The 14,276-nt window shown below is 57.5% G+C and overlaps 2 protein-coding genes across 8 annotated transcripts; one reads left to right on the forward strand and one right to left on the reverse strand.

The window, feature by feature from the left end:
• Positions 1-23: 23 nt before the first annotated feature.
• NOL3 (nucleolar protein 3) lies at positions 24-5,830 on the forward strand. Of its 4 annotated transcripts, XM_054534938.2 has the most exons (5): positions 455-500; positions 1,073-4,138; positions 4,254-4,556; positions 4,712-5,032; positions 5,135-5,830. In XM_054534938.2, the coding sequence occupies exons 2-5, from the start codon at positions 3,961-3,963 to the stop codon at positions 5,140-5,142; spliced, it is 810 nt and encodes a 269-aa protein (XP_054390913.1). In that variant the 5' UTR covers positions 455-500; positions 1,073-3,960; the 3' UTR covers positions 5,143-5,830. The 4 variants fall into 4 exon arrangements, with proteins under 4 accessions (XP_054390914.1, XP_009249088.1, XP_054390913.1 ...); XM_054534939.2 differs by lacking the exons at positions 455-500; positions 1,073-4,138 and adding an exon at positions 24-127; XM_009250813.3 differs by lacking the exon at positions 1,073-4,138 and having other exon boundaries at positions 432-500; positions 5,135-5,281.
• Positions 5,690-14,058, reverse strand: MATCAP1 (microtubule associated tyrosine carboxypeptidase 1). 4 transcript variants are annotated; one of them, XM_054534931.2, is made up of 7 exons: positions 13,960-14,058; positions 10,135-10,760; positions 9,909-10,052; positions 9,524-9,656; positions 8,279-8,584; positions 8,078-8,175; positions 5,690-7,045 (listed from the first exon to the last, which is right to left on the reverse strand). In XM_054534931.2, exons 2-7 carry the CDS (start codon positions 10,702-10,704, stop codon positions 6,881-6,883), a joined length of 1,416 nt encoding a protein of 471 aa, XP_054390906.1. In that variant the 5' UTR covers positions 10,705-10,760; positions 13,960-14,058; the 3' UTR covers positions 5,690-6,880. The 4 variants fall into 4 exon arrangements, with proteins under 4 accessions (XP_054390906.1, XP_024089139.1, XP_063573736.1 ...); XM_024233371.3 differs by lacking the exon at positions 13,960-14,058 and adding an exon at positions 13,349-13,490; XM_063717666.1 differs by lacking the exon at positions 13,960-14,058 and having other exon boundaries at positions 10,135-10,794.
• Positions 14,059-14,276: the final 218 nt, after the last annotated feature.

Consider the following 14,276-nt stretch of genomic DNA (forward strand, 5'->3'; position numbering starts at 1 on the left):
GGGATCCGGTGCCTAGCTCCCTTGCTTAGGCCCGGATCCAGGGCTGGCGCGGGGCCGCTGCAATCTCTGGGAAGCGGGGGCTTCTGGGTCGCACTCAGCTCTGCAATGCATGCGTTCTGTGATCCTGGTGAGTTGGTATCCTTCTCTGAACTTCCTCTGTGACAGGCAGAGAAGAGGGGTCGATGACAAGATAGATGGAAAGCACCTGGAAATTGGCAGGCCCTGAGTGGGCACTGGACGTGTGGGGCCGCGGGCCGAACTGCCCCCTTCTGGCCTCATCTCCTGGTGCGCCCCGGGTGGGGAGGGAAAGCTGCCTACATGCACGTCCCCAGCCAGCGCGCGGCCTCCGCGGTGTGGCTCCTAGTGCCCGGGGAAGAACCCTCACCCTCCCTATTCCCAGCAGCCCTGGCCGCCCCGCCCCCGCCGCAGCTGCTGCACCCACCCCCACCCTGCCCGGCCCTTTCTGCACCGTCATCTCCTGCCCCGCCGAGGCTCGACCCGTGAGTGGGGCCGCCCAAAACGGGCCAGACCGGGAGCCCCACTCCCGGCTGTGGGAGGGAAGGGAAACGGAGATTGGGCAGAATCAGCGCCCCGCCACCCGCTGCGGCGCTCGGGGGTCGTGGGGGGGTGGTGGGTAGGTCTGTGGGCCCCGCCCTGCCGCAGGACTCTCAAGCTCTGGGACTGGGTGGAGGAAGATAAGGCGGGAGGGGATCCGTGCGGTCGCACATGCGCAAAGGCTCTTCACTGGCCCAAGACCCTGGCTTCCTGGCCAAAGAGCCCGCGCAGCGAGGTGGAGTTGGGGGCTGGGACCCAGTTCCATGCCCCGCCACCTGGCTCTCTGGGAAGCATCGGACCCGTCACCCTCGAAGGACTGGCCGCTAAATAACTTCGGTATTGAGAGCTGTGAGAGCCTCAAAGGGAGGGCCCAGACCAGCTGGAGTCTCTACCACCAGACAGGATAAAGGGCAGGACTTGGGGTCATAGGAGGAGGAGGCTAACATGAAAACAACTTAGGTTGGAGAGAAGGAGGGGCCAATCCAATCTGCACCCTCCCTGTGTCTGTCCCGAGTAGGTGCTGTCCCCCTCTCCCTTCCTTTGCCCACCGATTGGAGTGACACTCTGGAAAGCTCAGTTGAAGAAAGCAGAGTCTGCGTGTACACAGTGCAATGATGTCAGTTAATGCAGTAGTGAGGGCATGTGTTGTTCACGGGGTACACAGAAGAAGAAACCACCAGCCCTTGGGACACTTAGGCATTGGTGTAGACAAGGGAACATTTGAGTCCTGGAGGATGGATAGGTCCACGGAGCAGAGGGAGGAGAAAAGGATTCCAGTCTTAGCGATCAGCATCAGCAAAGGCTCCGAGGTGCCAGGGGCATAGTGAGTTCTCCGAGCCCTGGCTGGTGGAGGGAAGCTGGGAAGGGCCTGGCTGTCCAGGGTGGTGGGAGGAGGCTAGAGTAGCCAGACCAGATATTTTGGGTTCTCTCTGATGGGCAGTGGGGTGTGGGGGGGGAGGTAGATAGGTATTTAGGATGGAATTCTGCTAGACAGGAAAACATAGTTCAGTTCCTCATAGTTCAGGCTGGAGCAAGTAAGATTCCAGTTTTACCACTGAATCTCTGAGGCTGTCTCCTCATCTGTGAAAACAGCAATCCTAGCCCGGAGAGTTGTCAAAGTCACTGTGCTATCGGGCCTGGTGGAATGGGAGTGAGAGGGGCTCAGAGGGACTGTTACAAGACATGAGGTGACGATGGTGGGGTGGCGAGGCAGAAGCTGATGGAGACTCACTGAGAAGTGGAGAAGCAAGACTCATCACAGATGGGGCATAAAGGGAGATGGAGGGGCAGGGGGTAGTCCTGGTCTCGGCCCAGGGGGAAGGGTTTCAATGAGAGGAAGCCAGGGTGTGAAGTGATGGGGGAGGTATAGTGTGACACCAGAGGGTACTGAGAGAGACCTGGGAGGCAGGATGGCGGCTAGGACTAAATCCTCTCTCCCAGAGAAGGCCGAGCCTCCTAGAGCCAGAGAAGGAGGCAGAGGAGGGACAGCAAAGGGAAGAGGTATGAGGATGCCATGTGAACAAAGCCAAGGCGGGGAGGAGGAGAAGTTATTATCAGGGTGGGGGTGGGCTGAGGGCATCGTCCAAGGCCTGATGTCTTTGCCTCCTAATGCCGGGGGTCTTGCTGGCTGGGTCAGGCCACTCACAGGAATAGACCATAATCCTTGGTGACAACAAATGGACAAAGCAGCTGGGTGCAGTGGCTCATGCCTGTAATCCCAACACTTTGGGAGGCCAAGGTGGGCAGATCATGAGGTCAGGAGTTCAAGACCAGCCTAGCCAACATAGTGAAACCCCGTCTCAACTAAAAACACAAAAAATTAGCTGAGCGTGGTGGCGGGCGCCTGTAATCTCAGCCACTCGGGAGGCTGAGGCAGAAGAATCGCTTGAATGCAGGAGGCGGAGGTTGCAGTGAGGAGAGAATGTGCCACTGCACTCCAGCCTGGGCAACAGAGTGAGACTCTGTCCAAAAAAAAAAAAAAAGGATAAAGCTGATTGACTCTCCCTAATAGCTGCTGTTGGTAGAGATAGTCTCTCAAGAGCCAGGCGTGGTGGTTCACACCTGTAATCCCAGCTCTTTGGAAGGCTGAGATGGGAGGATCGCTTGAGGCCAGCAGTTTGAGACCAGCCTGATCAATATAGCAAGACCAGGCCAGGCGCGGTGGCTCACGCCTGTAATCCCAGCACTTTGGGAGGCCGAGGCAGGGGGATCACGAGGTCAGGAGTTCAAGACCAGCCTGGCCAACATAGTGAAACCCCGTCTCTACTAAAATAAATAAATAAATAAATACAAAAAATACATATAGCAAGACCCCACCTCTAAAAAAAAAAAAAAAAAAAGGCTGGGCATGGTGGCTCATGCCTGTAATCCCAGCAGTTTGAGAGGCCAAGGCAGGCGGATCTCTTGAAGTCAGGAGTTCAAGACCAGTCTGACCAATATGGTGAAACCCTGTCTTTACTAAAAATTCAAAAATTAGCTGGGCATGGTGGTGTGCACCTGTAATCCCAGCTACTCTGGAGGCTGAGGCACGAGAATCACTTGAGCCCAGGAGGCGGAGGTTGCAGTGAGCCGAGACTGTGCCACTGCACTCCAGCCTGGGCAACAGCAAGACTCCATCTTAAAACAAACAAACAAACAAACAAACAAACAAGTCTCTCAAAATAGTGCGATCCATGGAGGAAAATCAGTCCAAGTTCAGCAAGCATTTGTTGGTATCCTGTATGAGCTAGGCCCTGGGTACTTCAAGATCAAACAACAAATGTCTGTAGGTCATTCCCAGGTCAGCAGGGAGCCAGGTGGGTCAGCAGGGAGACAGTCACATTGGGAGTTAGGGCTTCGGTAGGGAGACAGGTGGGTCTCAGGTGATGTCAAGAGATCTTGGTCAGAGCTAAGCCTGAAGAAGATTCTGGTATCTCTGCTCAGGAATCAGAGGACCAGGAAGGGCCATGAGACTACATTGGGGTTGCACTATGGTGGTGGTGTTGGTGGGAGGGTGTAGAGGCGGGGCTTGTCCTGGAAAGTTGGATCTCAGGGTCAAGGTAAGGGGAGAGGGGCAGGGAGACTCTCAGCACTTTGTGCTCCGGGTGCAGAGGGGACTGGAGGGTAGAGTATGGAAGCAGGGAGCTCTGATCCTGGGTTCTGCAGGGCCAAAGCAGGAGGCAGAAGGCTGGACTTAGTAAGTGGTGAGGATGGTGAGAGAAATATTCAGCAGTCAAACTGGAAAGGACTTATCTGCAAGCTGGGTGTGGAGTATCAGCATCAATCCTAGGTTTTTCTGCCTGGTTAGGTGGGGAAGCAGATTTGAGAGAAAGACCTTAGTTTGGATAAACGGGGTCTGAACTCGCCTCGGATTTGCCGGGGCTGGAGCTCAGGAGCTCCTGGTTGGGGAGGGCATTCAGAGAGTAGATGCCAGTCCTGGGAAAGGCAGGGGAGGAGAGGAGAGCCACGGCTGACGCTTGGGGACAGAAGGAGGAGCCTGAGGAGGAGACAGGACAGAGCGTCTGGAGAGGCAGGAGGACACCGAGTTCCCCGTGTTGGCCTCCAGGTCCTGTGCTTGCGGAGCCGACTGGCGGCTGGGATCGAGGTGAACTTAGACCCCAGCCCGGGTGTTCACTGGGGGCATTGAAAGAGAGGTCAGAGGCGGCGAGGGCAGCGGGGAGGGCAACCCCCCATTACTTCTCTCCCCTTTCCCCATGCAGCCCCGACAATGGGCAATGCGCAGGAGCGGCCGTCGGAGACTATCGACCGCGAGCGGAAACGCCTGGTCGAGACGCTGCAGGCGGACTCGGGGCTGCTGTTGGACGCGCTGCTGGCGCGGGGCGTGCTCACCGGGCCAGAGTACGAGGCATTGGATGCACTGCCTGATGCCGAGCGCAGGGTGCGCCGCCTACTGCTGCTGGTGCAGGGCAAGGGCGAGGCCGCCTGCCAGGAGCTGCTGCGCTGTGCCCAGCGTACCGCGGGCGCGCCGGACCCCGCCTGGGACTGGCAGCACGTGGGTCCGGGTGAGCGCTCGTGGGGGGGCCTAGGGCAGAGCAGGGACGGGGCTGGGGCAGACAAAAGGCCGGGGGAGGGAGGGTTGTCGTCTCCGCTAGAAGTAGGCGAGTGTGAAACCGCACAGCGGTAAATTGAGCCTCAGTCACTCCCACTTCCGCCCCAGGCTACCGGGACCGCAGCTATGACCCTCCATGCCCAGGCCACTGGACGCCGGAGGCACCTGGCTCGGGGACCACATGCCCCGGGTTGCCCAGAGCTTCAGACCCCGACGAGGCCGGGGGCCCTGAGGGCTCCGAGGCGGTGCAATCCGGGACCCCAGAGGAGCCAGAGCCAGAGCTGGAAGCTGAGGCCTCTGAAGAGGCTGAACCGGAGCCAGAGCCAGAGCTGGAACCCGAGCCTGAAGAAGCAGAACCAGAGCCGGAACTGGAGCCAGAACCGGACCCAGAGCCCGAGCCGGACTTCGAGGAAAGGGACGAGTCCGAAGGTGTGAGGCCGCCCAAACCCTGAGCCGGCTTGGCGGGAGGGCATGGCCTGGGAAGCGGATGCCGGACCCCATCTCTTTGACCACTGTTCCCGTCATCTCTAGATTCCTGAAGGCCGGAGCTCTGACCGGCCGTGCCCCGCCCATGCTGGATAGGACCTGGGATGCTGCTGGAGCTGAATCGGATGCCACCAAGGCTCGGTCCAGCCCAGTACTGCTGGAAGTGAATAAACTCCGGAGGGTCGGACGGGACCTGGGCTCTCTCCACGATTCTGGCTGTTTGCCCAGGAACTGAGGGTGGGTACCTCTGAGTCCCAGGGACCTGGGCACCCCCAAGCCCACCATGAGCATCATCCAGTCCTCAGCCCTAATCTGCCCTTAGGAGTCCAGGCTGCACCCTGGAGATCCCAGACCCAGCCCCCTAGTGGAACAAGGACCTGACCCTCGTGCCTGCATACACAACCCATTTCCCCTCATGAGCCACTTGGCACCCTATGTAGGTACCAGCTCAACCCCATGCAAGTCCCTGAGCTGAACATGGAGCAAGGGGAGGGTGACTTCTCTCCACGTAGGGAGGGCTTAGAGCTCACAGCCTTGGGAAGTGAGATTAGAAGAGGGGAGCAGAAACGGACCTTGAGTAGACAGAGACCACACACGTCATTGTCATTACTGTTTTAATTGTCTGGCTTCCCTCTGGACTGGGAGCTCAGTGAGGATTCTGACCAGTAACTTACACAAAAGGCGCTCTATACATATTATAATATATTCGCTTACTAAATGAATAAGGACTTTCCAACTGCATTTCTGAGTTTTACAGATGGGAAAACTAAGGCCAAAGGATAGGAGTGGGGTTCACACAGCTAAGTCTGAAGGGAAACTGGAAGCAGCAACCACCTCTGCACCTCACCTGGTCCAAGAGGAGTTCAGGACTTGGGCCACCAAACTCTTGGGCCTGTCCCTCAGGTGCAATTGCAGCTGCTCCTAGGCTATGCCAACCTCTGCCAGAGACCAGCTGTGAGGGTGTGAGCAAAGACAGGAACAGCAGAGGCCAGTGGAGGGAGTGGGGAACAGGGCCAAGGGAGCTCTTGGGCTTGACTCTCAAGGCCTGAATCACTGTGTGTGTGTGTGTGTGTGTGTGTGTGTGTGTGTGTGTGTAATGGGAGTGGGGCTGGGAAAATTGGTGCCTTCCAGGAAGGAGTGTCCTGTCCACCCCCATCCCCCTCCCCCCCGACGGAACCTTCAGAAGCTGCTGCTTCCAGCCACAGGAAGTAGACCATATAAATATGGAATAAATACATGACCAGTGAGAGAGGCAAAATGTCGGAAAGCAGACCCCAGGCCAGCTGGGTCTCTACTACCAGGACCCCAGGCTCAGGCCATCAGTCACCCCAGGAGAAGGGATCCCGACCCCCACCAGGACCCAGTGAGAGGTAGACAGCACGAATGCTGAAGGAGCACCAAGGGGCCAGGTGAGGGAAGGGAGAGACTGGAGTACTGGGACAACCAAAGCCATCTCATGCAAGAACAAGTTTCTATTCCCAAACCACCCCCATCCCCATCAATGCTCAGCTCTCTTCCTGCCCCCATGCCTTCCCTCTGCTCAACAGAGAGCTGGAGGCAGGAGGGCGACTCAGTTTGCCAGACATGCTGCTGCAGGTCCCCAGGCCCCAGGGAGGCTGGCAAGGGACACAAACACTTTGATGTTGCCACTCCTCCTCAAGGAATGCTCCTGCCCTCCCAACACCCCCAAGAAACACCAAGGCCGTGGAAGCACAGAGCAAACTGCTTCATGTTCTGGGGACCTATCTGGAGCTTCTGTCCAGGGCCTCTGTCTGCAGCCCTCAATGGACATCAGTCGGGTAGCAGGCGACCCAGCTCCGCCTCATCCAGCCGGTTGGTGGCCATGATGTGCTCCAGCTGCTGCCGGTAGCGTGCCAAGTCCTGCATGAAGTGGGGCACCCGGGTATTATCCAGCACCCCATGGGGCCGCAGGTGGTCCACATCCTCATAGGACACCTGCAGGAGGAAGCTGGGCATCAGGCATAGGCAGTGGTCCCTGGCTTTCAGGTAGCTGGTCCCAGCCCACTGCTTACAGCTCACAGCCCTTTGCTCCGGGACTTCTTCCTCTCCTCTCCTGATCCACAGTTAGCTACAACGTTTTATACCTCTAGACTCAATCCTTCATCTTTGCTCTTTCTCTCAACAGTTGCTTTTTGTCATAGATGCCCTACAACCCCACTTCTCTCTCCAGCCCAGCCTCTCCCCCCACCTCCAAACATGGGCATCTAACTGCCTCCTTAATGTCTTCCCCTGGATAGCCCTCAGGATGGCCCCATGTCCAACAGTCAACTCCTGAGTGCCAGCTTATGCCAGCTCCACCCTCTTCACAGTCACCCAGGTCAGATTCCAGGGAGGGGGCTTGAACTCTCACCCTCCCATCAGGGTAGCCACTGAGTTAAAAGTATTCCCCTCTCTGAAGAGCTCTTCAGCTTGTCCCTTCATCTCCAACCCAGTAGCCACTGCCTGGTTAGGCCAGACCACCATCCCTTCTGCAGGAGTGACAGGCAAGGCCTCCTCCATGCCCCTGCACTCCCTTCCCTAGTCCTCTCTCCAATCCACCTCCCATATGATGTCCAGAAGGAGCCTTCTGAAGCAAATATCAGTGTCACTCCTCTGCTTAAAGCTCCTCTCACTCCCTGTTGCTTCAGATGAAATCTACTTTCCTCGACCTGGCACAAATGCCAGTGCCAGGGAGTTGGTCCCTGGCCATTTCTGCAGCCTCCTTCCCCTGGCCTTCCTGATCACTCCCTTGGCCTGGAATGCTCACCTCCTTTGAGATGCAGTATCTACATACACCTGCAGCCTCCGTTAAGCACCTGGTTTTGCTGCCAGAGTCATTTCATCTCCTGTTCTCACTTCCACCCACGCTTCCCCCCACCACCAGAGGCCTGACACCCAGCCCTCGGTCTAGCACCAATCCGAGGCTCAGGGAATTCTACAGCAAGGCAGGGAGCTGGCCGGGACCTCTGAAGGTCCACAGCCCCTCACCTTGCCCAGTGAGGTCAGCAGCGGGAAATCGATGGTCTGGCGATGTCGCAGAATGCGCACGATGCCGTCCAGGTACACCTGGTCCTTGCTGAAACAACCTGGGAGGGCAGGAAGTCGGTGAGCCCCGCCCCTCGCCCGAAGCCCCGCCCCTCTCCCCGCCCCCACCCCGGCTCTAGGCACCTCCCCCGCGCTGGCGCCCACCTGGCAGCGAGGTGTCCGTCTGGCCGCGCTTGGCGCGCACGCAGTACTCCCAGCGCACGTCGGCGTCCTGCACGTAGCGCGCCAGGTCCTGGAAGAGCTGACGGAAGGACATGCGCGCGGCGCGGTGGATGGTGTAGTAGAGCAGCGCAGCGCGCCACAGGAACGGCTGCTTGCGGAACAGCACGCTGTGCAGGCTGGCCAGGCCCTCCTCCGTGGGGTTCGCCGGCCGCAGCCCGTACCGCAGCCGGCCCTCCGCGTTGTGCCACGGCTGGCGCGCGTTGTTCACGCCCCGCAGGTAGTGGGTGCCTGCGGGGAAGGAGAGGGGAGGCGGCGCTGGGCGGGGCGTTCGGGGACCCGCCTGCGAGCCCAGCCCTGGCCCTGTTCCATCTGGCCGGGGCTCTGGCCGCGGCTCTGGCCGCGACACTTCCATCCTCATGCTCCCGAACTCAGGCTCGCACACAAGCTCTCCCAGCCCCAGGCAGCGTGAAGCTCCTCCTCCTGTGGACTCGCACCCAAAGATCCACAAAGGCTCACATACATGAATCCTCTCCCATCCATCCGCCCCCCACCCTACACCCACGCACCCACACACGTGCACGAACTCTCCCAAACTGACATTGACCCCAGCCCTCCTGGGCACAAGAATACATATACCACCCTGCCCAACATCCTGGGTGCCCATATCATCTTGAACAGTCACGCTGATGCCCCCGGTAAAAATCACCTCTTGCCCAGAGCAACAGGATTCTCGAGGAAGAGGGACAGACAGATAGGAATAGTGGTTAGTGCCCTGCACCCTCCTGCCCAAACTGGCCAGTCCCCTCCTAAACCAGGCGCCATGTGTCCTCAAGTCAAGTCCATTCCCAGGACCTGGCCTTCCATCCACCCTGGAGGGCCCGCGTGGTGGCTGGCCTGGTGGGACCCTGAGGGTTCTCCCTCTGGCCTGTCAGGGACTGACCAGCCTTGCCTGCACTGTCGGGAGAAGTCGGAGAGGAAGTGGAGAGAGAAAAATATACCCGAAAGGACCAAGAGATGAGGGCGAGCCCAGAGCGTGGACAGGCACGTTCTGGCCTACCTCTGTGAGCCAGAGGGCGGGAGGTGGCTGCTCAGGAAGGGAAAGCCCCGACCTCAGGAGGGAAGGGAGAGAAACAAAAGGGGGAGTTATTGGGGCCCCTCCTTTCCACCCCTCCCAGCTCCCAGGCCCCTTTCATGCCTACCCATCTTCCCGGATACCCACACCCTGACCTATCTCATGCCGCAACATGCCCTCCAACCAGTACTGGCGGGCTCCGGTCAGGTTGATCGCCAATGTGGGCCGGCTGTTCTCCACCATCATCACTGCCTGGGACAGCAGGTCCTCACTCAGCTGCACCACAACCTGCAGGTGGCAGTGCTCTGAGCCATGGCCACCAGCCTGGGGCCACGGTGCAGGTGGACCCAATGATGCCACAGGGCAGCGAGGCCAGACAATTGGCCAGGGCACCCACCCTTCATCACCTCTGCTCAGAACCAGCTCCCACCTCACTGGGGCAGGGGCAGGGGTGGGTCAGGTGTGGAGCTGGACCTGGGACCGCCCACAAGACACCCTGATTTGGGGCATGTAGAGGAAGGGCTCTGCAGGCAAGCTCACCTCCCCGACGCAGCCCTCCTTCTGCATGTATTTGCGCACAATCGACCATATCTGGCACTTGGTGAGCAGCTGCCCCCCAGTGGCAGCCTCAAAGTGTTCATAGGTTCCAAACTTCTCCAGAACAGCCTCAATGATGCCAACTGCCTGTACATGGGGCCACAGTGGCTGGTCAGGACAAGCCCCTTGGGTGGTCAGGGCCAGGATATGGTGGGGAGGCTGGACTGACCTGATGGATGAACTGTCCAGAGGCCTCGCAGTACTTCTCCAGCACAGCCGTGGGCATGGGCTCCTGGTACTCAAACTGTGGATTGTAGGTGTAATGGGACTGGAAGAACTTGTCTCGCTCACGGTCCATGTTGGTTGGCCGCAGGGCCACCAACATGCAGGGGCTCTTGCTGGCAATATGGCCTGCATCCCTTTGAGTCTTAGCAATGTGAGGCAGGGAGGCTGCAGGCCGCAGGGTGCCCCCACCTGGGTTCCGTCCCCGTCCAGGTGGAGGCCGTCCCAGGGTGCCACGCCCCCGCCGGCCAGTACTATTTACAGAGTAGGTGCTCTCACTGCGACGCATGTGGCCACGGTGGCCCAGGTGCATCTGTGAGAACGGCTGCTGCTCAGGCTGGGGCTGCAGTGCTGGGGGGACTGCCAGAGCCAGGGGCAAGGCCAGGGACTGAGACCAGGGGTACAGTGGTGGCCCATCTCGGTCTGAGGGCTTCAGCCTATGGCGCAGGGATGGGGGACTGGTAGGCGGGCTGGGGGGTGCCTGATCATATGCCTGAGCCCCCGAGTCCAGCACCATTCTGTCTTTGGGGTCACATCCAGCCGGGTCACTCCAATTCCCCACACTGTCGACCTCTGGGGACACAGAAGGGTATGTGGAGACCAGCATGAGTGGGTGTGACCAAACGACCAGCAGGCCCTGTACTCCACATTGCCTCTGCTGGGCCCTTCGTGGGCCCAGGCTCTGCTACCAGGGGTCTGATTGGCTGCAGCATCCATTGCCTCCAGCAGACTCACCCAAGTATGCTGGGCTGGGAGAAAGCACTTTTGTTTTCGTTTTTGTTTTTTGAGACAGGGTCTCACTCTGTCACCCAAGGTGGAGTGCAGTGCATTGATCATAGCTCAATGCAGCCTCCAACTCCTGGCCTCAAGTGATCCTCCCGCCTCAGCCTCTCAAAGTGCTGGAATTAAATGCATGAGCCACCGCACCCAGCCGAAAGCAAGAGTTTTAAACACCCACCTAGATGGTGGTTACTGGAATCCTCTCAGCCTGAGCTCCTGAAGGCAAGGACTGAGCCCCTTACTCGTGATTCTAATCTCTGTGCTCACTCACTTAATCTGGGAGGTGGTACAGTGCAGCTTCAGCTGCCTGGGCAGATTAGGTAGGTGAGAAGGCCTCAGGGACTGCCTTCAGCCTATGGCATCTTCTCAGTGCCACCCCTGCCCATCCACCTGGCTTTACCCACATCCTCCTGCCCATTTGGCCTCAGTCAGTTTCAATGTCTGAGGGCCCCATGCTTATGCCAGTATCCCCCAGAATGCCCTCTCTCCTCTGAGCCATCTGTTGAAATCCAAATTAGAATCTGCTTTTGGGGAGCAGAAGGAAGCTTCAGCAAATCCAAGCCAATCTCTGGCTTGTCCCCTATCTGAGGGATCTTTCCAGTGGTCATCCAAAGCCAGTGTCAGGGCGCTCACCCCGACTCTGTTCCAGGACTCAGTCCAATCCCATCTCTCCCCAGAGACTGCCTGGAGAGGCTCCAGCTGCTGAGCTCCCTTGTCTGCTCAGTGACTCACTTCCAGCATTTCTCCTCTCTCCTACATCATCAATCTCTTCCTCTCTACTGGAGTCTTTCCATCAGGATAAATACATGCTGTTATTTCTCCACCTTAAAAAACAAAACAAAACCCTCACTAGAACCCACACTCCTCCAGCTACAGCCCCGGCTGCATCTCCCTCCACCTGCTCCTATTGCAGCACATACCTCGAGTCATCTATACCCAGTCTCCAGTTCCTTCTTTCCTGTTCTCTCTTAAATTCACTCCAATTAGCCTTTTGTTCCCAGCACTCCATCTAAATTGATCTGATCAAGGTCACCAATGACCAGCAATGACCTTCATATTGATCAGCACCCGATACAGTTAATCACTACATCCTGGAGGCCAGGCAAGGTGGCTCATGCCTGTAATCCCAGCACTTTGGGAGGCCGAGGCGGGCGAATCACCTGAGGTTGGGAGTTCGAGACCAGCCTGACCAACATGGAGAAACCCCGTCTCTACTAAAAATACAAAATTAGCTGGGCATGGTGGCACATGCCTGTAATCCCAGCTACTCAGGAGGCTGAGGTAGGAGAATCGCTTGAACCCGGGAGGCGGAGTTTGCGGTGAGCCAAGATTGCGCCATTGCACTCCAGCCTGGGCAACAACAGCGAAACTCCGTCTCAAAAAAAAAAAAAAAATCACTGCATCCTGGAAACATGCTGTCCACTTGGTTTTCCAAACACAGTCGAACTTAGTTCTCCTCCTACCTTGCTGGTCATCCCTGTCTCCCTGAACTCTTAACACTGTAATGCTCCAGGACTTGCCTATGGAAACTTCTCCATTTATGTTCACTCCCTAGATGTTCTCATCCACTCTTGGTTTTACATACATTAGCTCAGACTTCTTCCATAAACTTTAGACCAGTGTTGCCAATTTCAGTGCAATTTGAGATAGTGTCTATTTGCCCAGGCTGGTCTTGAATTCCTGGCCTCAAGCGATCTTCCCACCTCAGCCTTCCAAGTAGCTGGAACCACAGGCACATGCCATCATGTCCAGCTTCACTGCAGTGTCATCATTTGAATGTTTAACAGGCATATCAAACAGAATATGTCCTCTGTCTGGGATGTTCCTCCCCCTATATAATGGCATGGGTCGCTCTCTCACTTTCCTCAAATCTCTGCATCAATACCATGTTATTAGAAAAGCCTAACACACCCTCTATAAAATAGTAAACCTCCTCTCCCCTCTCCACTATCTCCCCTTCCCCAAATTATTGTTTTCTGTAGCAGTCATCACCATCTGGAGTGTACTTCAGTACACTTTATATTTGTATGATAGGTATATTTGATAGTTATCTGTTTTATCTTTTCCAACATTAACAGCTGTGTCCCCAGAACCCAGAACAGTGCCTGGCCCGCAGCAATTGCTCAATAAATAAATGAATCCAAGAGCCCTTCTTTCAGAACTAGAATTATTCCTTCCCTGCACTTTGCTTCCCTATCTAGACTTCATCTTCCCCCTCTCCACTCCTCTCTACCCTGCCTAATGACCAGCTGCTTGAAAAGACTTCAGGTCCCAGGCTTCACTGCCTTTAACTAACTGTACATTTTTTTGGACTCCTCACTCCTTTACAGGTTTCTACCTGGCCCAGTCCCCTCCATCTCCCCTTCTTTCATTCGACATACCTCCTCGAAATTACCAGAATACGCTTGTTTTTTTCACGTCTCGGGTCCTTCCGCCAAGAATGCCTTTGCAATATATTCCTGGAGCAAACTCTTAACCATTCTTCAAGGCTCAGTTTAGGCCTCACTTCCTCCAGGAAGCCTTCCCCGCCTCTAGTGTCCCACTGCTTCGGCGACTTCTTTACTCAGAGCTGTCACTGTCGGAGTCTAGGTCCGTGTCCTCCCACCATCCCCTGAACTCCCCGAAGGCAGGAACGGGGTGTGATTCACCCCCGTGTACCAAGCACCCAGCACTGGGTGCATAATGAATGAAGGATGGATGAGGGAGGAGCCCCCCACTATTAAGGCGGGGTCTGGTGACAAATGAGAGGGTGTGGCCTGTGCCGATGAGAAGCCCCGGAGAGGACAAGGTGAAGAGCCAATGGGGAACCAGAAATTGAGGAGGGGCGTGACCTGCAGCCAATAAGTGGTGGCGGATAAGGTGAAGGGCGTGCCCAATGGAGGGTGGGGCCAGGAGACAATGGAGTGGAGGGTTCTCCGGGAGATCAGGAAAGGTCGCGTCGCGCGCCTCCTCCCGGCCTTTGGAGGGGTCTGTCCGCGTGCCGTGCCCCCACCTGTTCGCTCCTCTGCTTGCCGCCCGCCGCTCCAGCTCTGCTACACCGGCCACCGGACGCCCAGCCGGCGGGAGCCGACGCCGATGACGTACGTCCTCGGGCGCGCGCACGCTCTTACGAAAGCGGGGGGCTTCGCGTCAGTCTCCGCGGCGGCGCGCCCCCGAGGCCACTGGGAGCAAAGCCAGGCAGAGTTGAGGGGGCGGTGTTCGTGGTCCTGGGCCCGCCCCCTTCCCAAGGCCCCAGCGAGTTGCTGAGCTTCAGGGGCTCCCGGGCGGCCAGGGCGGCCGAGACTTGTTCACGGCCTGGGCGCGGAGACG

Source organism: Pongo abelii, chromosome 18 (assembly GCF_028885655.2).
Source record: "Pongo abelii isolate AG06213 chromosome 18, NHGRI_mPonAbe1-v2.0_pri, whole genome shotgun sequence".
NCBI classification, from domain to species: domain Eukaryota; kingdom Metazoa; phylum Chordata; class Mammalia; order Primates; family Hominidae; genus Pongo; species Pongo abelii.

Bases quoted from the DNA above. Each gene is read 5' to 3' on its own strand.
- NOL3 (XM_054534938.2), top strand. From the start codon at position 3,961: ATGCCAGTCCTGGGAAAGGCAGGGGAGGAGAGGAGAGCCACGGCTGAC. The intron at 4,139-4,253 runs GTGAACTTAGAC...TTCCCCATGCAG, and splicing joins GACTGGCGGCTGGGATCGAG to CCCCGACAATGGGCAATGCG. The intron at 4,557-4,711 runs GTGAGCGCTCGT...CTTCCGCCCCAG, and splicing joins CTGGCAGCACGTGGGTCCGG to GCTACCGGGACCGCAGCTAT.
- MATCAP1 (XM_063717666.1), bottom strand. From the start codon at position 10,794: ATGCTGGTCTCCACATACCCTTCTGTGTCCCCAGAGGTCGACAGTGTG. The intron at 10,053-10,134 runs GTCAGTCCAGCC...CCCCATGTACAG, and splicing joins CTGGACAGTTCATCCATCAG to GCAGTTGGCATCATTGAGGC. The intron at 9,657-9,908 runs GTGAGCTTGCCT...TGCCACCTGCAG, and splicing joins AGGAGGGCTGCGTCGGGGAG to GTTGTGGTGCAGCTGAGTGA.